The sequence below is a fragment of the Podarcis raffonei genome, chromosome 2 (assembly GCF_027172205.1).
Source record: "Podarcis raffonei isolate rPodRaf1 chromosome 2, rPodRaf1.pri, whole genome shotgun sequence".
Classification (NCBI taxonomy): Eukaryota; Metazoa; Chordata; class Lepidosauria; order Squamata; family Lacertidae; genus Podarcis; species Podarcis raffonei.
The window spans coordinates 51,486,572-51,509,795 of NC_070603.1; the positions used below are offsets into that span (position 1 = coordinate 51,486,572).

At 44.0% G+C, this 23,224-nt stretch overlaps 1 protein-coding gene across 13 annotated transcripts in view; it reads right to left on the reverse strand.

Moving 5' to 3' along the window:
- Positions 1-23,224, reverse strand: part of ABLIM3 (actin binding LIM protein family member 3) — a 141,890-nt gene that overhangs the window by 51,351 nt on the left and 67,315 nt on the right. For 12 of the 13 annotated variants that reach the window (XR_008328897.1, XR_008328901.1, XR_008328896.1 and 9 more), the window contains 2 exons: positions 6,986-7,126; positions 3,133-3,316 (listed from right to left, as the gene is read on the reverse strand). Coding sequence is in view for 1 of the 13 variants with exons in the window: in XM_053376589.1 (XP_053232564.1) it covers positions 3,133-3,316; positions 6,986-7,126 (325 nt within the window). In the remaining 12 variants the exon portion in view is untranslated. The remainder of the gene's footprint in view (positions 1-3,132; positions 3,317-6,985; positions 7,127-23,224) is intronic. The other variant, XR_008328894.1, reaches the window with a different exon arrangement.

Sequence of the window (23,224 nt, forward strand, 5' to 3'; positions counted from 1 at the left end):
GCTATGAAAGTTGCTTCATCATGGATTTGAGAATGCCAGTAGCTTAGTTCACTTTCGCCTGCTCCTCTTTCCTGTTTGCTTAAGTCATGAAGATACTCAATGAGGACAGAACTTTTTTCATGTATGCTACAACAGCAGCAAGAATACTCATCGCAAAGTATTGGAAGACGCAAGATCTACCCACTCTGGAAGAATGGCAGATGAAACTGATTGACTGTATGGGATTGGCAGAAATGACGAGGAGAATCTGTGACCAGGGAGAAGAGTCGGCAGAAGAAGACTGGAAAAAATTTAAGGACTATTTACAGAAATATTGTAAAATTAAGGAATGCTGAATGATGTTGGATTGAAATTGAGTGGTTTCTAGCTGTAATGATATAAAGGAATATGGATGAAAAAAAGGGTTTGGATAGAAAATAAGGTGATATTATAAGCTGTAATGCTTGAAGTTAAGGATTTGCTGAACAAATAATCTGAAATGGAATACAAGAAGGGGAGGTATGAGGAGGTCAGAGAAATTTGTTATTGAAAAGTATGTTTTATGAACTGTATGTTTTTTTTAATCTCTTTGTTTGTTTTTTGTTTGTATAAAAAATTGAAAACTTTAATAAATATCTTTTTTTTTTTTTAAAAAAGAAGATACTCAATGGTTCTGAACACCCCAAGAGAAACCGTGGAAATATTACAATGGAAGCTGTTCTCAGAGATCCTTTTACAGAGGATCATTCAAAAGGGTTAGTACACTTTAACTGCCCTGTTCTATTTACACTCAAGATAGTAAAAGATAAAAAAGGAGCACAATCTAATTCCACCTCTACCCATGTATATAGGTGAAGCAAGGATTCTAATTTGGCTGGTGACTGCAAGAACACAGCAGCAGTTCATCAGATTTCAGTATCCTGAGAGGAAAAGATGGGATGTGTTGAAGAATGCAGAGCAAGTGCTCCTGTCTATAAAGACACACGCAATCAAACAGGCATTTGGGGAAAGTAATTGGGGGAAAGAGGGGAATATAGCTTGCAGCAAAGGATATGCCATTGAGGAGAAGGGAAAGACCTGCACACCTGGTCTATACAAACAAAGCTGTATGTGTTAACATACTCTGAACATTACATGCTTGGATTAATTTCAGTTTAACTGAATAGTTAATCACCCTAGAGAACAAATATATTGGGTGGCATAGGACTTCTAGAGAATGCCCAGCAGCAAGAATACTTATCGCAAAGTATTGGAAGACGCAAGATCTACCCACTCTGGAAGAATGGCAGATGAAACTGATTGACTGTATGGGACTGGCAGAAATGACGAGCAGAATCCGTGACCAGGGAGAAGAGTCGGCTGAAGAAGATTGGAAAAAATTTAAGGACTATTTACAGAAATACTGTAAAATTAAGGAAAGTTAAATGGTGTTGGATTGAAATAGAGTGGTTTCTAGCTGTAATGATATAAAGGAACATTGGGGGGGGGGAAAGGGTTTGAAAAATAAGGTAATGTTATAAGCTGTAATGCTTAAAATGAAGGATTTGCTGAACAAATAACCTTAATTGGGATACAAGGAGGAGAAGTATGAGGAGGTCTGAGAAATCTGTTATTTTAAAGTATGATTTATGAATTTCATGTCTTTTTTAATGTTTTTGTTTGTTCTGTTTTTGTTTGTTTGTTTAAAAAATTGGAAAATTTAATAAATATTCTTTAAAAAAAAAAAGGACTTCTAGAGAATGCCAGTTTTGTAGTCTGGGATCAGAATGGCTGATCTGTTTCTCATAGGTGGAAGCAGTGATCCCTAGCCCATCAAGTTTTAAGCAAAAGAAGTTGTATATATAGAGAGGTAAAGTTACAGACTGTCAGGCACCAGGGGTCTCAAATCACCAATGCCACTATGACAGCTGAACAGAAGAGGCTGAAGCTGTCTTTGGAAAGCGACCCACAGCATGCCAAAGTGAGACAGGGCTTTGCGAACTGTATGTACGACCTTGATCTCCTCAAGAGTTACATTTAAAGCACATGGCTTCCCCAAAGGATTCTGGGAACTGCAGTTTGTTAAGGGTGCTGGGAAGTGTAGATCTTTGCGGGGGTAAACTACAGTTCCCATTATTCTTTGTGGGAAGCCATGTGCTTTAAATGTATGATGTGTGTGCAGCCCATATCTGAGCAGCAGATCCACCTTGATCAACTTGTGCCCAATGTCCATCTTGAAGTACACTTACACCAAACCGCGGCTTGTTCAATCTGTTGTCTCACAATACAGGGACAACTTATACATTGCCAGTGGTGTCATAGCTGCTTGTACACCTTTCCTGGCAATGCTTGAAGGGAAAATATTGTGTGGGTGCCAACATTGCTATGTGATTCCTTTCAGCAGACCACAGAAATGGTGGTGGCAGTGACGTGTGTGTGTACGGCACAGCTAGTGTGGCTAATTAAAGACTAGCTCTTCCTGTCACTCACCCTCGCCCATCTTTCATTTTAATGCTCTCCTAATGCACTCCCAACACTAAGAATGACAAATTAATAGACCTGTCCCTCCAGAGTATATCTGAGACCTAGAAGAGTTCACAGCCCCCACAGTAGCTTCACCATTCCCTTGGGAGATTACTAATCCCCCCTCCCCAGTTGCAGGACCATCCATCTACCCTCAGGCTAATGATTGGCTAGTCTAGTCATACAACTTGACATCCATATTTCTAGAATTAACCCCTCTTTTGCTTGACATGCTCTTGATCCTGCAATGGGGCACAATAATAAGTCATAGAACCAGTTATTGCCTAATGACGCATCATGCAGGTATGTACTTTTGAATGTGCAGGTACCCACTGTTCTAAGAGTGTGTATAAATATTTTATTTTATATTATTTTAGAGAAATGAGCACAACGCATGTACAGCTTTTTGTCATTGTGAAGAATGCAGGCATCTTCCATCCAGGCTGTGCTGCCTCATGTTTTAAGGAAATATCCTCTTTCATTGCCCTGGCACTCCCCAAGGTGTAAGAAAAGGAGGTGCGACATAGTGCAAGTTTCTACCATGCCGTATCTGCACATCCCACCATGTGGGTTCAAGCACCTTGGGCTTTCCGTTCGGGGTTCCCACTTATGAATGGGTTGCCCACAATCATAGCCAAACATTCCACTCACCTGCACATGCTGCAGACAAAGCACTTTGGGTGGTAGGTCCGGCCCAAAGCTGAGATCACCTCTCCCGTGATGAAGTCTTGGCAGCTATCGCAACGTGTGCCATAGAGCTTCTGGTAGTCATGGGTGCAGATATATTCCCCGTTTTTAAAGAAGAAGCCGGACTGAGCTAGGTCACAGCCACACACTGCAGAGAGGGAAGCACACACAGGCAGAGAAGGGTCAGCCTGTCAGTTATCTTTCCCAAAGCTGACCTGTTCTTCTAAAGCAGGGATGGGTAGAAGGTAGACCAGGCTATACTAGTACATCTCTCTCCCTCTCTCTCTCTCTCTCTCTCTCTCTCTCTCTCTCTCTGATTTGCAGTATAGAATTGTAGAGTTAGAAAGGACCCTGAGGATCATCTACTTCAACCCTGGTGATGCAGGAACATGCAGTTGTCCCATATGGGGACTGAACCTGCAATCCTAGCATTATCAGCCCCACGCTTTAACCAGTTGAACTATCCAGCTTTTTTAAAAACAACAAGGAGGGTTTTTTGTTTAGGTCAACAGGTTGCTGACTGCCAAATGTACAACAGCAACAACATGATGACTTTTCCCTTCTAAATTAGGCAGCTGAAATGAAGCAAGGACTTTTATGTGAAAGGACAATGAGCTCAATGCAGTTCTCATACCGAGAATAAATTTGGAAGGCTCAGAAAGTGCACAGGCGCAGCTTGTTCCTTAATTCCTGTTCTTTAATGTGTTTCTTTCATGCGGGACTATGTTTGGTAGATCTTGAGGTTCTGAGTAAAAAGCAAAGCGGACCCCACAAGTCCAATGTCTGACTGACCTGTTGTAAAGCGCTTGCGTGAGGTGCTACAACAGAGTTGGGGGTGCACTAACAGAAGGAATGTTCCTTGGTCAGAGCAAAGACACCGAGTTGGGAAAGCAAGCCTGAGAACGTTTCCTTGGGCAGTTTGGATGTGTTTCGTTCTTCAAGGTGCCTACCCTTTAAACCCAACAAAATGAACTAAAGGGCCAAGCCCCACAAGATGTCACTGTTGGGTTGCTGGAAGGTCCAGGATAAAAAGAGAGAGAAAGCAGGCAGGCCTGTTTGGGGGAGATTTGTGCCCTGATGAGAGAGAGCACTTGGCTGCTGCTTTGGGAAATTGTCTGTGAGCCTCGGTGCATGACGGCAACAGACTTTGCCTTCTTTAATTGGGCATTAGCAGACAGCAAGAGGGTACCTGGGCAGAGCAGCCTGGCAGAGGGAAGTCTGACCTCTGCTCAGGCAACAGGAGATTCATGCCATCCATCCTGCTTCTCAGCGTGATGCTGGGGCATCATATCATTAGTGGCTGCTGCAACAACCACAAGAGAGAATGGAAAACGTAGGCAGTGGCATTCCCTGTCTTCCTAGTCACCCTGTGAGGTGACTGAGAGAAACTTGTCACGAAATGGACGAATGGCTCACTTACCAAAGACACCCGCACACACACTTAGACTTATGGAAAGAAGGGGAAGATTTGACCTATGGCTTTGGACTGCATCTTTTCGATGTGGTTGTGAAGGACCACATCCACAGCATACATTTGAATGCACTATGGTGCCACTTTAAACAGTCATGGCTTTCCCCAAAGAATTCTGGTGCTGACAATTGTTAGGAGACTCCATTCCCCTCACAGAGCTACAAATCCCAGAGGGGCTGAACAATCAACCCCTCTTCACAATGAACTCTGGGAATTATAGCTCTGTGAAGGGAAGACATTCTGATTGGTGGAAAGTGGCTGGAAAGGTGTGCCCTGCAGTTTGCCCTGCAGTCTCTAAGACAGACTGCTGCCCTAGTATGGCTGCTGCACATGAGGTGACTCGCCTAGGGCGACATGCTCCGTAGAGGGCAGGAGATCCCAATCTGGCCTTCACGGCAGATTCCAACTCAGCTTCTGGTAAATGGAAGATGCAGCCAAAAGCTGAAACCTGGGAGCTGCGATGCCACTGGTTTCCTTCCATCCTGCCAGGCATAGGTCTGGATTTAGGGGGAGGTCAGTGGCACATCTTGCCTCAGGTGCCAAAAGATCTCAAACTGGCCTTGCTGGGAGGTGAATATGAGAGCATATAGACCTGCTTGATTCCCTCTTATCCTGAAGGCTGTGAGCGCCTCCAGATATGATGGCTTGCCTAGATTTGCTGGTTGAAACCTGGTGAACCACACATTGCTCTTAGTATTGATGATGGAACAAGGGACTGTGCAGCCCCTGCAATTCCTGCTTTCTCACCTTATCTTGGACCCATGAACAAGTTTTCTTAGGAGCCATTTTCTACATGAGCTGTGCACGCAAATGTTTAGAGGTTTGGAGTGGGCAGCAGGACAGGCGTGTTCAGAGCCCATCGCTTCAGCATGTTCTGAGCCCATGCTGAGTTCTGCTGAGACGTGAGTGTTGGGAAATACTTCAGCTCATCCTTGCCCTGCAGATGGAAGGGTGGCTGGGGAGGAGCAACGTTGAGATGTTGTAAAACTTAATGGCCCAGAACGGATGCGAAAGCGCTCCTTAATGCAGTTATTGAAACAGCTGCTCTTATGAAGGGGCAGTAACCGGATCTATAAATTTTACAGTGGGAATTGTCAGAGCTAGATAAGGCACCCTGTTAATTCCCACTCTTACTGTTTTCCACAATTTATTTTATTTAATTAATTAATTGATTAAATTTATGGCTCGCCCTTCCTCCCCAAGGATCCCAGGGTGGCAAACGAGTGATAAAGCAATGCATACATCTTAAGAGCATCTTTAAAACAATCTCAGTACAGATGCTGACTGGGAAAGAGCTCAACTTTAAAGGCCTTTTGGAAGAGGAAACTTTTCAATAGGCACCAAAATATGGCACCTCTTTAATATTTAAGGGGAAGAAGCAAGTTTTCCTCGCTGCATCCAGCACTTCGCTCTTGTCTGTGTCTGGCATAAAAGTACAAAAAGGTCTTCATGAGAGGCTTTGCATTTCACCACTGAATCCCTGCAAAATATTCAAAGTGCATGTGCCCTTTTTGCTCTGCAATCTCTCATCAACAAAAATAAATAATAGCAAAATAGAAACGTTTGGCAACTTTCCAATATTTGCAAATATCACCTTCAGCTCTAGCCCTAATGCAAAAATATGTGATTTGAAGGCTGCAGCATTCTTTTAGACCTTTCAAGTGCCCCTATTTTCCAGGGATCGTTCTGGATTTACAGCAGCCATCTCGGTTTCTGATTTGATCCTGGAATGTCCTGCTTTTCCTTAGGATGTCACTATGTTAATTGGAGAAATGTTGGAGGGTATGCAGTTATGCAATCCCCGAGCCATCACAAGGCAGCCCTGTATAGGGAATTTTTATAATGTTTAATGTTTTATTTTGTTTTTATATATGTTGGAAGTCGCCCAGAGTGGCTGGCACAACCCAGTCTGATGGGCGGGGTCTAAATCATAGAATCATAGAATCTTAAGAGTTGGAAGGGACCTGGAGGGACATCTAGTCCAGTGCAGGAATCTCAGCTAAGCATCCATGACAGATGGCCATTCAACTTCTGCTTATAAAGCTCCAAGAAAGGTGAGTCCACCACCTCTCCCATGGGCAAAAATTAATTTATTGTTGTTATTATAGAATTTTCAACGGAGATATGCTGAAGGGTATATTCTTTGCCTTTCCTCATTGTCACAATCAGTAAATGGACGCAGTGAATCCATAAGCTTCAGACAAGTGTTGAGTGCTTCTTAAATGCTAAACTGAACACTGCCTTCGCTTGTGAAGGGCTTGATCCTGTTGAATGGGGAGGAATGCCTGACTCTAACCTTTGTGTCCTTTTTGAACAAGGCAGCTAGTCATCCCCCAAAGCACTTACCTTGGCAGGTGAAGCATCTGATGTGGAAGTGATTGCTCTGGACACGCACCACCTCCCCTTTACACGTATCTCCGCAGCGATAACAGTGGATGATGGTGGGACGGCCCCCTGGGTTGTACGGGTTTTGCTGGAAAGGAACTGCTGGGGAATAGAAAAGGCAGAGCTTGTTAGCAAGCATGCAGGATAGTCAAGAACAGCCAGCTTAGATAAATACATGAGCCGATTTCTTTCCTTGCAGAATTTATTGTGCAAGCTATAGGGTCAAGTGCAGGCTGGTCTTTCATTTCACGTATTGTTAAGTGGATTTGCATTAAAAGAAAGCAAACAGATCAAAAAATCTCTCCCATTCTTATGCAAAATAAGGGCCTCAGCTCTGCACCTCTAGTCAGTCAGAATTTCAACATTCAGTAAAGCAGTTTTGGGTGGAGCTCTTTCTTCACCCCCCCCCCCCGCATCTACCTCTTCATGAATGGATGTGTGTGTGTAAAATGCTTGATATTGGTGCACAGTTTAAGGCAACACTGCTTGAGGGTGGAGGTGGGGGAAGAAAGACCATAGGATCTAGACATTCTTGAAGAGGGCTGCCTTTCCGAAGAGATTCTGAGTTCTCCGGGGAATTCTCACATCAAAAGTGAAGGTCAGATTTGTCAAGGTTAGTCTGACTACTAGACCCTGAGAATTCTCCAGGGAAGCATCTGATGTATCTGTCTCTGAGCCCTTTCAAAGTAGGCGGCCGAGACCCCCTGGAGAATGGATTGAGAGAAAAGGGCTTCCTAACCCTTCTGAATCTTGCAGAGCGCCCTTGCAAAGGGAATAGTTTTCTCTACATCTGTTTCTCTTTCTTTGATGCTTGTTCAGCAAAACTATGTATTTTGCAGACCACAGAGGGTCTGTCAACATAACCAAACCCCCACAACCCCAAACCATGCTCTTATTAGGGAGTATACAGTACCAGTAGTATATATATCTTTTGCCATGTAATGGTAGTGGAGGTTAACTTTGCTGCTCAGGGATGATTCCCTTCTTGTAAACAGGGAAGCTTTTCAGAAAATTATTTGGCACCTTTTGACAATATTTATTTATTTATACCCTACTTAATTTCCCAGGCGACTTCTAAGCACTTTACAAGTATAAAACAGTTGTAAAATTCACATGCACAAACACCCTCTCTGTGAGACGTGCACTCCTGTGCTAGAGAGGGAGAGTGCATAGCCTGCAAGCAACTACTAAGGGGGAAAGATATAACAACAATTCATCAAACAGCACTGAGGAGGGTGGGGTAGGGAGTGCAGCAATGTCATTGGGCATTAACCCATAGATGCCCACAACAGTCTAGTCTACACAGCGCCAGCAATTGCCGTGGAAGTGCTTTCTATAGGAAAACGCTGTAAATGTTGACAAAATACTGTGATGTGATTGCTCATTCAACATGCCTGCAATAGAAGCATCTTTTTCCCATGGATCCCCTAAAACAGACTGCGAGCACAGACAGCATTCAGAGTATGAGCTCAGACATACCCACAAATCAATTGAGTGGCTTTGCATCCCTTTCTGCATCAACCACTAATTTCTGGTCCTGAACTACAAAGGCCTCTGCAGCCATTTATTTCTGTCCTCGTTTCCTGACATGTTCCTGGCTCTAATCTTTATTCCTCCAACCACCATGTCCTGCTTCCTTCCACAACTCTGCTGTCCATTCTCTCTTGCTCCCTCTTCCTTTCCCCTAGAACTCCCTCCCAGAACATTCCCATGGTGTCACCTCCCCCTCCACCACTCTCCCTTCAGATGCCTCCTTAACAGCCCACTTTCCTCTATGAAGGTCTTTTCTCCTTCTTTCTCAGCTAAAACAAAGCCAAAGTATGCAAAGCTGCGCTTTTCACACCCACTACTTGCTAGCCTTTTAGTGGCCCCTCTCTTGGAATTCAGACTCTTAAGTTCCTTGGATCATTTTGCCTGATGGATAAATATAGGGATAGAAGGTGTGAAAGAGCTGCAGCTCAGTGAAAGAGCACATGGTTTGCATGCAGAGGGTCCCAGGTACAATTCCTGACATCTCTAGGTAGGGCTGGAAATGGTCTCTGCCTAATACCCCGGGGAGACTCTGTTGGTCAGTGTAGACCAGGACTAGTCTACTCAATGGCCTCCAAACGTTGTTGGACAATACTTCCCACCACCCATGTCAACTAGCTATGCTGGCCCTCAAACATCCCGATTTTCCCAGGGCATCTTGGAATTACAGAAGACATCCTAGCTTCTGATGGGACCCTGGAATGTCCAGTTTTCCCGCTCCACCATTGCCACTGCTGACAAGCTCAGGGAGGAGGATGAGCTGGTGCTTTCAGCCGGCACTGATGCTTGCACATGTCTTTCTGTGCTGTGCTCGCTTGAGTCAGCTGGCTCGCATGGCAGTGCAGCACGAAAAGATGCCCATCCTGATTTTCATCAGTAGAACATTGCGGGGGGGTATGCTGAGGCTGATGAGAACTAGAGTCCACAACATCCGAAGGGTACCACATTGGCTACCCTTTGTGTAGATAACACTGAGACAGATGAACCAATGGTCTGACTCAATATATGGAGACTTCCTGTGTTCCTATGTACTGTACAAATGTTTTTGACATAAACCACCTTGAGAAAACTCTGCTCTGGAAGGTGGCACATAAAATCCTAAATAAATACATAAATAAAATACCAAAATGGGATATCACAACCATATTTTGTACAGGATTTCAGTGCGGCCAGGAAGTACAGTAGTCAACTACTTGTCCAGTGCCCATTTTCCACACTGAGAACAAAGAATCATCCAGACATTCAGACAGAACCAGAGAGCACCAGACATCCTCTTACAAGCAAAGATGAGGGGGTTTGGGGGGGGGTCAAGGAATTAATCAATATTTAAACAAACATTCATACAAAAAAATCTGCGCTGGATGATTTTGCCTTCAATTATTATGGGCTTCTGGTCTCTAGGGAAACTTCTCGGTGTCCATAGCAACCTGTCACCAGGCTGGTGAGCTCAGTGCCTGAAAATATAAGAGGACTGAGCATGATAAGGAGAGGTATTGAGGGTGTGGGGGGGGGGGGAGACGCATGGGCTGCAGACTTCAATTAAATGGCAGGGCTGTAGCTGTGACTCTTATCTCCCAACAGAAAGTCCTGTTTCTGCAGAAGAAACTTGGTGAGATCTAACCACAGGATCTGTGCTTTCCTGCTTTCTCTTATCTCTGCTCAGCATTAAAGAAGCTATTTCCAAGTTCAGGATTGATTAACCCAAGGCTCTTGTTGGAATTCCCCCTCATTTATGTGACTGGCGTTGTTTTCCTCTTTCTGCAATTGTTTCCCAGGAGTTTGCCACTCCTCCTTGCCCCTGTATGAGAGCATTACAGGCACTGCCTTGCTCCTTTGCAGAGGGACAGTCGATCAGGGCCAAGCTCATTACGCCAAAATAATCCAGTAATAATGTAAGTAGCATTAGGAACCTTGCAGCAACGAGAGGAACAGGGCAGGGGGGAGGGAAAAGCCCAGTGGAATGCCTTAATCTCTCAGTGGTTCACTCCTGCCTGAAGCAGACGTGCTTACTTAGCAAGAAATTAAAGCCAAGTTCACCTCATCTCATCATCATTAATGCATTGGTGCTCTTTCTGCACCAATGCAAAGGAATACACAGAGTACTGTTCTCTCTGGTGTAATTCCAGAGAGTTGTAGCTGGGGCAGAGTAGCCAGTGGAGCTTGATGCATTTCCAAACCCTTGTTTCACTCAATGTTCTCAGTGATGAGTAGGCAGAGGGAAAAACAGCAGACAGAGGAGCTCCATAAGACAACTCAGCTATGGTCCCTCCAGTTTACTCACAGTGATGTTACATCTCCAAGATGTTTTAGTGTCTCAGGCAGAGCAGTAAAAGGCATCCCCCTGTAAACCAGGGTACACAGACCCCAAGACCAGCCAATGTATTTAGGTATCTTCTGCAGAAGACCCCACAAGCACCTCTACTACTGCCTGATAATAAAAATGAAGGAGTAAATTAAATAACAGAGAAACTGCTGACCTTCCATGATGTCCAAAATTTGCCTCCTGAGGCATATGCCTCACTCTGCCTAATGGGAGGGCCAGCTTTGTTTAAGGCCAAAACACACATCCAAGGTGCTGTAGGGATGCCACCCAAACAGCTTCTTGTTGCATGGATTGTTGCCCGTGTATTGTGAATTTCCAGGGACCTATCAGTAGCCACCAAAAATGGGAAGAGATTGGATAGAAGGTACTCTCGCCAACATGATGGCATCGATCTACATAAGCGATGCCCAGGGATAACCTGCCGCAAGGAAGCTTGTGTGTATGTAATGTAACATACCCTTCTAGCTTTTGTGGGTTTTCTCTCTTGATGTGCAAAAGCTAAACATGTTCAATAACTGGAGGGAAACCTCAAGGGGGCAATAGCATCTTTTATTTTGCCATACCCTTATATTAAACTTTGTACTGTATTGATTGTGCTGGAAATGTTGCTGGGTCCCAAAGACAATGAATGATGGCACATTCTCCATTGGAGCCTCAGAGTCCTGGATTTGGCCTGAATTTTCCAGTGCCAAGTGAAAAAGCCATGTGCAACATATGCAGCAATTATGAGTTTTACAGGTGGCACCCCCCCATCATCTCTGACCCTACAACAGTAGCAGAATTTGATTGTGAGCCTTCGCTTTTGGAGGAGACAAGCTAAAGCTGAAGGTCTCTAGCCGTCACTTGGACATCAAAGATGACATTTCCATTTTGCTTATCATCATGGTGTTATTCCTGCGTACTTGAGCAGGGATCTTCCCAGCAAGCCCTGCTGCATTCTCTGTGCTCTTATCTCCTTGACTCCTTCTTGGCTGATACCTGCTGTGTTCTGCCAGAGGCAGCTGTGATTGGTGGAGGAGCAATCTGTGTCAATTAAACACAGGGGCCATTGGGAGAAGGAGACTGTTGGGGCGATGAAAAGGATTATTATACATGCAGAAAAGTACTGAGTCAGAACTAATGGCCCTGCACTGTCACCTCCCTACCTCCCACCCCAGGTAAATGGCAAGTGTCTTGATTATAGACACTTTATAATGCAAAAAGGCAGAACAGATATTACAAATATTGGACTTAGAGGGGTTTAGCACTTGTGGTAAAATAGCCTGAGGGTTCTTTATCTTGCTGTGCTCATTAACCTGCAGCTGTGGGTGTCCGTGTGGTAATTTACTGTTGCATTCATGAACAATATTTCTTTGGTAAAATGGGATGTTGCATTTCAAAAAGGAGAGCGTTCTGTAGGCACTCTGTGCCAAGAATTATGGCGGTGTTATACTCTGTGTGGGCCATAGATCAGTGTTAGAACATCTGCTTTGTATTATTATTATGCAGATGGTCCAAAATTCAATCACTTGCATTTCCAGGTAGGGTTGGGAGAGAACCCGTGTCTGAAATCCTGGAGAGCTACTGCCAGTCAATGTGTAGACAATACTGAGCTGGATGGGCCAATAGTCTAACTCAATTGAGTTCTTATGTTCCTATATTTTGATACAACAGACTGAATACAGCTACCTCTTTGGAAAAAAGAGGTAGAAAACCAGGGCAAAATCTCCCTTTTTCTGTCTCTGTCTCTGTCTCTCCCCACCTCCCTCCCTCTCTCTCTCTCTCTCTCTCTCACACACACACACACACACATACACACACACACATCTTCAAACACTTGTGCACCTGCATTTGCAAACCCTGACACCGGCCAGGTTTCCAAGATACATATACATGGGTGTTTAAAGATGTGTTTGTGGCATCTCCACTTAGACATGTTTCTTGCAGAATACAGTGGTGTAATTCCAGCATTTCATGCAGCAACCATAATGCATGGAGCTGTGAGCCATTAAGTTTAGAATCACAGAGTACGGCATGTGGAATGGTACCCAGAGTGCCAGAGGCAGTAGATTTGAGTTCTGAAATGAAGGAAGTCTCTAACATAATCCTGTCTATTTACTGACCTAGAGGCATGACAGCTGACTTAAGTTGCTAAATCTAGTATAAATGTCGTGCATGAGAATCTCCTAAATGCTCAATATAAAGTATCTACAAACCACTGCAGTAGCAGACAGAAGTGGTTCTCATGAGGAGGGATCTATAGACTTACATGTGGTTATGACGAAAGCAAACCCTGACTACCTTTCTCAATGTATTAACTGGTGCAAAAGTGTAATCAAAAGAATGCGCACAAGGTAGTTTAAGGTATCTGGCCAAAAACAGACTATAGATCACAGCCACACCATACATTAAAAGCATTCTCACACCACTTTAACACTTATGGCTTCCCCCCAAAGGTTCCTGGGACCTGCAGTTTGGAAAGGGTTTGAAAATTGTTAAAAGACACCCACAAAGCTATAATTCCCAACACTCTTACCCAACAACAGCAGCCAGGATTCTTTGATGAAAGCTAAGGCTGTTAGAGTGGTGTAAGAGTGTGGAAGTGACCATAATAACTAGTATACTGGATGGATGGGAGGGGTCGAGTTGCATCATTTAACTAGAATCTAGCTTATGACTGCATGTCCTGAGCTGGATGCAATGCAGACGTGTGGGTGTAAGTTAAAGTATGTTAAGCCCTGCTGAAGACAACATGTAGCTGCAGCAGATGGAGGGTGGGGGCCAAGGAAGAGGAAGAAACCAATACCTGATATTATGACCACATCCCCATCGGTCCTTTTGACTTCCAGCCATTGCCCACTTTCTACTTGACCACTGCCACACATAACAGCCGTGTCCCGTGGTCCGGACTAATGCAAACTGGAAGCTGTAGATCACCATTAAGAACACATCACTGCAAGCCTCCCAGTGCAAGCACCCGCTTTATAATTCCGTCCCTGGGTGACGTGTTGGCATCTTTGAGTTATCTGCTCTCACAGGGGTACAGAACAGCTTGATCTAATTAACTACCTGTAATTAATTTTTGCGAAGTGCTTTGAGGAGGCACAGGTGAAGGATGCGATAGGAATGCAAAGCAGTCTTCGTGAACCGGCAAGCATTTGGCACATTGGGTGTAGGTGATGCGTGGCAGCTTTACCGCGTGGCTGGAGGGTGAAAGGAGCTGGCATGTTTCGATGGATGGGACTATAGTGGCGTACGGAAGATGTGGGGATCTTGGCGGCAGCATCTGCGGAATGTATGGCTGGATGAATGTATGCAGCGGAGCATGGCGGTGCATCCTAGTCAGTGTGCATGGTGCTTGTATACCAGCAAGAGGCAGGCAGCATAATCGCAAGGCGGCATTTAATTTGACAGCCTCTTCTCAAAAACTGGCTCACTGGGCAAGCACTTCGCTCCCCATGCAGACTACCCACCTTTGCAACTGCTCCTCCCACTCCTTTCATGCGAAGATGGGAACAAACGAATGATTAATCACGTTAATCTCTGCACATTTCCTGCAGTAATTGGCCTGTAAATCATCCTCTCAGAAAAATCCACACTGTGTGGCAGTTGCCAAGGCCAGGGAATAAATTGCACTGTAGGTTTTACAGAGGCATGGCTCCTCCAGGCAGGTAGAGTTTTTGCCCTTGGGTACAACTCTTGAGTCGTACATAGGACAGCTCTGGCAGCTGCCAGCCACCCTCACTAAGTGGGGCTGCCATATTTCCAGGTAGGACTTCCAAGAAATTAATGGGTGGGGGATCAGTTATTTTCTCATAACCAGCCAAACCTCCTGGGTTAGTTGGTCTCTGTTTGATTGTCTGCTCTGGAAGACCTGCTTGAACTACGTGGCTAGTTATTTAAGGAAGAAAGTTAAAGGAGGGGCGTAGTAATCAGACCATTAGTCTATCTACTCCCGGATGGTCTGTTATGATAACTGGCAGTGGCTCCCTAGTATTTCAATCGGGAGACAATCCTAGCCCCATCTGGAGATGCCAGGGATTGAAATTAGCAAAGCCTGTGCTCAACCACTCAGCTATAGCTCACCCACAGCCTTTCCCCTAGTATATGCAGAACTACAGCAACTGGCTCCCAAGTGTGAGCATGGCTGGAGAACCACACTGCCGAGGTATCTGTGAAGGGCTTTTCCTCTTCACGCCACTGGAATCTCCCCAGGAATGCAAGTGTAGGTGGATGCAGTTGCCTACAAGCTGTAATTAGCTGCCACCCTTCCAGCAGCAGAGGAATTAAATAGGTCAGTCTTCTCTGTTTTGCCTGAGCCTCAAAACAATAAAAGAGGCCCATACTACAGCATTTATATAATTGATCACCTAGGGCACAATCCTAACCCTGGATCTGCCGAAATCAGCGAGTTAGGATCTGGCTAATCTCCAGTTTAGCTGGCTGTTCAGCCAGGCTATGCCAGCATAAGTCCCTAACCCTAATTCAGCTGGAGATAAGACACCATAACTCGCTCATCCAGGGTGTAGCAAACTCAGGCAGTCCCAGCAGATCTTGTGCCATCAAAAGTCTTGGGAAATGGGTTGGGATGCTTGCGAATTGTGCAATGTGTGGCATGTTCCACGTTTGTTTGTTTATCCAGTTGTGTTGCTGCATGTGACTGTGTGATTGGCAGAGTGTGTTGTGGGTAAGCCTGCGGTGTGTGGCATGTGCTTGCGAATTGGCTGCTGTGGTGAGGCCTGGCAGGGACCCTGTGTGCACACTACCCCTTGCAGGAGTGATTTGGAGCTACTTCCCACAAGCTATTCCTGAGTGGTCTCTTGGTTCATATGCACCCCATAACGACTTTTAGGAAGTCTCCCCTGTGCTGGTGGCCATAGCTCCCATAGTAATACCAGCGTGGAGCTGGCTCTCTGTGTTTTGCTGTTTCTTTTCCTTGCACCTGGCCAGCTCATCTGCAATTTATCTCCCGAGGGGCTCTTTATGCCAGCTTAATTCTGCAGGTGTAACTCATATATATCTCCAATAAAAATAAGGACATCCTATTCCATTCCCTCCAACATTTCACTGACAAAAACAGGGACATCCTAAGGAAAAGTGGGACATTCTGGGATCAAATCAGAAATTAAGATGGCTTCTGAAAGTCTAGGACAGTCCCTGGAAAATAGGGACATGGAGGGTCTGGTAACTAATGCTGGCTTCCCATATTTAGGATTGCTCTGCCTGGTGCAATCCAGCTATGTCTGGTGTGCAGACGTCTTGAAAGGCCTCCTTCCTGTTCCCCCTACTTTACCTGTTAGCTGTTCCATTTTCTTTTGCTGACAATGAACATTTGTAAAGCCCCTGCATGTAAAACTTGGCCAGCAACATTTCATTCTGTTTGGCAGTATAATATCTGGAATGGTCATATGGTTTAAGGATTTGGAATCCTATTATAAAACTATAACGAATCTTGTCTCTATTTTACTGCGTTGTACGAGACCCTATTGTGTCTAAATATTTAGATAACTGTTGGCTGATTTAAATAGTGCATTGAATCTGGTGTTCTTATGGTTGCTTGGTATAGATTAAGAAATTACAGCAGCTGTTAGCATGATGAGTTACTTTGATCCTATAATAGGGACTTAAAGGTGACGAGATAAACAGTGTGATATAGTAGAGCCCACAGACAGTTCATAAAAATCCACTAGGAGAGAAGCAATTTTTCTAGATAACTATGTCCAATTGGATCCTGAAAGCAAACCCTCTCTAAAAAGACAATGGCTCTAAAGAGGATTATGCACAGAGATAGTTAAAATGGGTGAGAGAAGGAAGTAAAACTAATTTAGAGCATATTGCAGCCCCACAACTTCAGCTCCCTGTTTCCAGTCTGCCTTTGTAAAGTGTTTGATCTTGTTAGCCATATGGCCAGCCATGTGCAAGTCCCAGATTGTAAGCCATCGCTAGGGGGTCAATACCAAGAGACAAAACTGCAGTCACTTTCTTGTAACTTCATCCTTGTGTGAGGTTGGCTAAGTTCTGCCTTAGTCAGAACTTGAGTCATTCTAGTCAATGGAACAGAAAGGCTCTGTGCACAGGTGAGATTGTCTATAAATCCAGATCTTAATTAGAGAGTGCATAGCTGTGATGGAGTTTGGACGATGAACTTGGATCAGATGTCTAGCACCTTAATGTCCTGCTGATAAGCACATTAGAAATGCTATAGAGCTGGAGATTGCTAATGAGTGCTGATTACAGAGTCTCTTTCTGAACAGGTGGGAGCTTGATTGTGAAGATCCCCTTCCTTACCAGATATCTCCATGGTGACTGATGAAAATTCACCTCACTCCAGTTTCAATGATGTGCAATTTCTTGCAGCTTATCAGGAGAATCCAAAATGCATGCACTCATCTTTGTGTGTCTTTGCCAAGTGCTACATGTGAAAGAAGAAGCTTTGCATGTGTTGTTGTTTAGTCGTTTAGTTGTGTCCGACTCTTCGTGACCCCATGGACCAGAGCATGCCAGGCACTCCTGTCTTCTACTGCCTCCCGCAGCTTGGTCAAACTCATGCTGGTAGCTTCGAGAACACTATCCAACCATCTCTGTCGTCCCCTTCTCCTTGTGCCCTCAATCTTTTCCAACATCAAGGTCTTTTCCAGGTAGTCTTCTCTTCTCATGAGGTGGCCAAAGTATTGGAGCCTCAGCTTCACGATCTGTCCTTCCAGTGAGCACTCAGGGCTGATTTCTTTAAGAATGGATAGGTTTGATCTTCTTGCAGTCCATGGGACTCTCAAGAGTAGTAAGTGTATATCTAAAGCTGTTTCCATCTGGTTGAAACGATAAAATTTGTCCTCAAGAACATGATCATTATGGATGTGAAAAAGCCTCATAGCTAGTCTAGTGAATGTGTTTCTTCTTTGGCCTGCATTTTTTAAAAGACAAAGGCTGCATTCAGAAGTGGAGATAATTGTGCTTGATGAAGGTGATGGACTATATGGAACTGGCGGAAATGACTGGCAGAATCCGAGACCAGGGAGAAGAGTCGGTGGAAGAAGATTGGAAGAAATTTAAAGACTATCTGCAGAAATATTGTAAAATTAATGAATGTTAAAATGATGTTGGATTGAAATTAAGTGGCATTAGCAACAAGGTTAATAAGAATATGTAAAAATGGACTGATAATGGATGAAAATATACAGTTATAATATGTTAAGATATAGAGTTAAGATAAATGAAAAAGGGTAAGGATTTGCTGAACTGACTATGTGAACGGGAATACAAAAAAGGGAGGTGTGAGGAGGTCAAGGAAACAAGTAAATGAGTTTAAAGATATGGAAAAAATGGATTTGTTTTTAATTTTTTCTATTTATTTCTTTTTTGTATTTTGTATTTTTTTTCTTTCTATGTATTTTTGTATTTTTTGTATTGATTATTTTCTTTCTTGTCTTTTTTTCTTATCCTGTTAATTTTTGCTTTTTGTAAAATCTTAATAAATATTTTATAAAAAAAAAGATAATTGTGCTTGTTTTCCTCATTATAATACTAGTGTTGTATCCAAGATTATAACAATCCTTTCTGTCACATGACCTGTTGCCTTATGGAACAGTGGCTTTTTGATCAATATATTGTCTTGTCGTACTATGTTTTAAATGGATGGAAATAACTTTATGCTGGAATACTGCCCCCAATTTTGTCACATGAAATTACAGTGCAAAATTCCTCCAATTTTCCAGGGTAACAGGGTTGCAAATGAATTTTTCTGGAAGTAAGTAACATGGAAATAAGCATCAAACTTCTGCAAGATTCCACGAAACTTCTAGAACTTGTTTTTACAGCATGAATCACATAAATCATGGAAATTATCTGGGAAGGAAATATCTGGAAAATGGAATATAGTGCTGTCTGAATGCAGTTCAGTTATCCAAGGCAACTGGGGCCGTCAGGACAAGAAGCATAAGGTGATCCAGAGGATAAAGGTTCAAGACAAGTCTGGGGCATCAGAGAGAGACTATCAGAAGCATGTGTGTGCTGGAAGGAAGCAAGATTTTCTTAGTTCAGTTAGTCTGTAGCTGAGCTAGTTAGTCTGTAGCTGGCTGGTGAAAAACTGAGCAAACAAACTTGGACAAATTTCTCCCTGGATTTGGTAGTGTCCATGTTACCTGATCCTATCATTCTTCCATTTTTATTTTTGCAGAGCTATATGTGGGCAGTTTACTTCAGGCCTCATTCTGACCCACTTAAGTGGAAGTAAGCCTCATTGAATTAAATGGGACTTATTTTGGAATGTAGGATTGTCTTGTCAGTTCCAAGCTCCCATCTTTTTTTTTAAATTTCATTACAGCAAGAGTGGCCAATATGGTGCCTGACAGATGTTGTGGACCACAATCCCTGGCTTTCGGCCACATTGGCAGGGGCTCCACATTGGTTACTCCTGCCTTCCACACAGCTTCATATGCACCCTGATTAAATCACAGTTCCAAAAACTAAGTCTGCTGCAATCACACCAAGGATATTTTCTGCACTGATTTACTCAAGGTGCCTATGTGTTGGTGCATATCAGTAACGTATAAGAAACCAGAAGAAGAGACAGAAACTGAAAACTGCAGCAAGTGGTGCATGTGCCAATTCCAAAATTAATTTTAGACATTCTGTAAGTTAAACCAGAAGGCAAACAAAATAGAACGTGGGGCACACCGAGAGAACCAAGGAACAATAACTGAACAGAATGAAGATCTGGTTATCCTATGCTACTCAAGTCACTATTATTTACTGCAAAAGTTTTAAAGTGTCACGCAAATACACACACACACACACACACACACACACTTAAGATTTGGCAAATCAGCAATCCAGCTGAGGAATTGCCTCTGATTGCCTCTGTTGTTCTATTCTGCTACACAGATGGCAAGAAGGATGCGCTCAAGGCTATTTCGTGTTACATTTCCTTGCAGAAAATGTTCCCTTAAAGGGGGGGGGGGAGTGTGAAACACATACGTGGATCATAAAGAAGTGCTGCACATCTACCAGATACCCAAACAGCAGCTTTCTGGCACATGCATGTGCGGCAAAATACACGCTTGTCATCTAGATGGTTGCTTGCAACTGCTTTTCACATTTCCTTACTTCAAACACAAATATAACATTATTGAACAAGACTCTCTGATTATGTATCCTGTCTTGCAACACCAGAGCAGTATATGTAGGAGCCTTCCACAGGCAGCTAACAGAGCACATACAGGTCATGGGGCAGAGCTTGCCATCCTCCATCCCCAATCCATTAACTTTCCAATTCTGAATATCTGAATGGGTCTCTTGTTCTCTTCTGGTCCAATCCTCATTTCCTGTGTGAGAGCTTCCTGTTTAAAGGGAAGGGCATACTTCTAAAACATCTCTCTATAGAGGACTCTACAGCCCTGGACTAGCCAATGCAAAGCAGACCACTGTTCACAGACAATCAAAGCTATTGTTGAGATTTGCACATGTGTGTGTGCATCTGGGGGCAGAAACAAGTGTAGGAAGAAATCTGTACAAAGATATGTAGTCACTCTTGGATGCTCTTGGGCCGGATACCAATGCCTTATTTGCAGTGGGTATCAAATGCACTGCTGAACAGAGATAATGCAAACCCTTCTCCCTTTTATCCATCAATAAGATTGTCTTCACTGACAGCAGAAGACTCCCACATGTCAGTCTCAATCTATGAAGCAGCAGATGGTCCCCAGAGCAGGCAGCCTCCAGCCGATATGTCTGCACTCATGTGTGGGGATGTGCAAACACCAGACAAAGGTGAATGTTACTCACACAGCAGCCTGCTGCCAAGAAGAGAGAGGCTGGAAAGGGCATCAGCAGCCGGCACATAGCTGGCTTAACCAGCTGAGAATCTAGCCTTGGAGGGTTCTGTGTGCATGCAGGAAAGGGCTAATTCACAGCCAGCAGAGAAAAAGCTGCCATCAAGCCAGTGCAGCCAGACTCATGGTGCTGACTGACTCAGGGCTCCAGCAGGGGAACAGCTGCAGGGATTTCTTTCTGGCACTCCTCTAGTCTCAGCTGCTCAGAAATCTCTCCAACCATCCAAATAAAACAGACACACACACACATTTCCAACATTTACATGGAATATAAAAAGCTGCCTTTTACTGAGTAAGGCCATTGGTCCATCTACCTCATTATTGTCTACACTGACAGGTAGTAGTTCTCCAAAATTTCAGATGGAGGCCATTCCCAGCCCTACCTGCCAGGGGTTGAACCTGGGACCTTCTGCAAGCAAGACAAATGTTGTACCACTGAGCTACTGAGCTACCCCATAAGTTGTGCTCATTCAGGAGGAAGACTTGGAAAGGGAACCCACAATCCCATTGTACAACAATCTAACACCAGGTCTAGCCCACCATTGTTACTTTATTGGCATGGTAAAATATATTTGTTGCTCAACTGAGCAGGAACAATGGAAAAGACATTTTCTCATCTGCAAAGAGTCAAAGGCAGATTGAAAGAGAGATGGCTGCTTGTACAATCATCTCACTTTCTCCATTAAACAGGTCTTGCATTTTAAAAAATAAAAAAATAAAAAAAAAATAAAAACCTGTCCCAGAGTTGACAAGAAGAAATGAACATAGTAAACACACTGGTTACAAGAAGTGATGCATCCCTCAAACTCCTTCCAACTTTCTTAGCAGCTGTTGTAAGAGAACCAGTGTGATGTAATGGTCAGAGCGTTGGACTAGGACCTGGGAGACCAGGATTCGCATCCCTACTCAGCCATGAAGCTTGCTATGTGACCTTGGGCCAGTCACTGTCTCGCAACCTAACCTACCTCACAGGGTTGTTGTGAGGATAAAATAGGAGAGAGAGTTGTGCACCATCTTGAGCTCCTTGGAGGACAAGGTGATACATAAATGCAATAAACAAACACTCTCTTCCATTGTTTCCTGAGACAGATAGATGCCAACCAACCAAATAGTCTGCCTTCAGTCTGGGGACTAGGAATATCACCCACGCCCCTTCCAGGAGGTAACTCTATATCATGACTCGGGGATTCCCAACATGCCTGAAGGTAACTAGCCATGTGGATCAATACTTTGATGGGGCTTTTCCCTTGCTCTTTTCATGACGTTGCTTTCTTTGTTAAAGCATGGTATCTGGATTAAACTTCAAATATATCGACAGTGGCAAAGGAAGTGAGGACACAGGACAGAACAGGAGAACTGGGAGCATGGCTTTAAGGGACCTCAGGATTGTGGTGGCAAATAGGTTTTTGTGAGAGAGAACTCGAAGCAGTTCATCTGACTGGGTTAGTGTGAACCCAAACAGGCCGAGTAGTGATAAAAGCTTCTTAAAAGGGGAGACCTAATGGCCCTGGAAAAGGTTCGTTTGGGCACTTACATCTTTTGAGTTTCAGCGCTGGGTGAAATTACAAACAGCTTTGAAGAAAATGCATTAGTGAACACAAACCTTCAACAAGGCGAAGCTAAGTTTCTCCTCACACCTCACCCATTAGGGCCATCTGCGGATCTGGGGGGGGGGGAGGCAGGGAGAGAAGCTGGCGCTTCTGTGCTGCTGCTTCATATCTGGCCCTCGGCATCCCCTAATTAGATCACAAGCAGTTACTGCTTCCACCTGCCTTCCGCTGTCAGACACCATAGCTGTCACCAGCACATTGTGTCAGCTCCCACTGTGTGACAAAGGAAAACAAACAATGGGGGAGGGATGCTGTTGAGGAGGCCACGGGTGCAGCCAAAGTGCCGGATGCCAGTGCAGGCATTGTCACATATCCAATAGCAGCAAAGGAGGGATGTGGCAAGACAGCCAAAGGCAGAGGCCTCCAATGAAATCAGGATGGCTACGGACTGTTTATCCCCAGAGAAGGAAAGAGAATGCTGGTAAATTTTAATGTGGGTGAACATGAAACAGACAGCAGACTTCCCCGAGTGTCCCTGGTTGTCAGAGATGTCCCTCATTTGAACCCGGTGTCTTGAGTTGTCCCTCAGGCCCTCATTACCCTTGCAAAGCCACCAATTTTCTTCATCACACATCCCTCTTCTTTCTGGTATATCTGTTAACTGCATGTAATGGCTGGTGGCAACTACTGAGGTGGTTCAGGTTGCAGGAGGAGTTGTCTTTTGTACGGCCTTCAGTTATATTTTAGTTGTAGTGGGTGGTCTTCAGCTAGGTTTTACTCAGAGTAAACCCACTGAAATTAATTGCAACTACATTAGGCCCATAAATGCCAATAGGTCAACTATGAGTAAAACTTAGCTGACTATTACCTAACTTGCTTTATTGCGTTAAAAAAATAAAATTGTTTGTCAGCTTTTGTGTGTTTTGTGGTTTTGTAAGTCGCTTTGAGGCATTTTGTGTGTGTTTGTGTAGAAAGCATTTAATAAATGCAC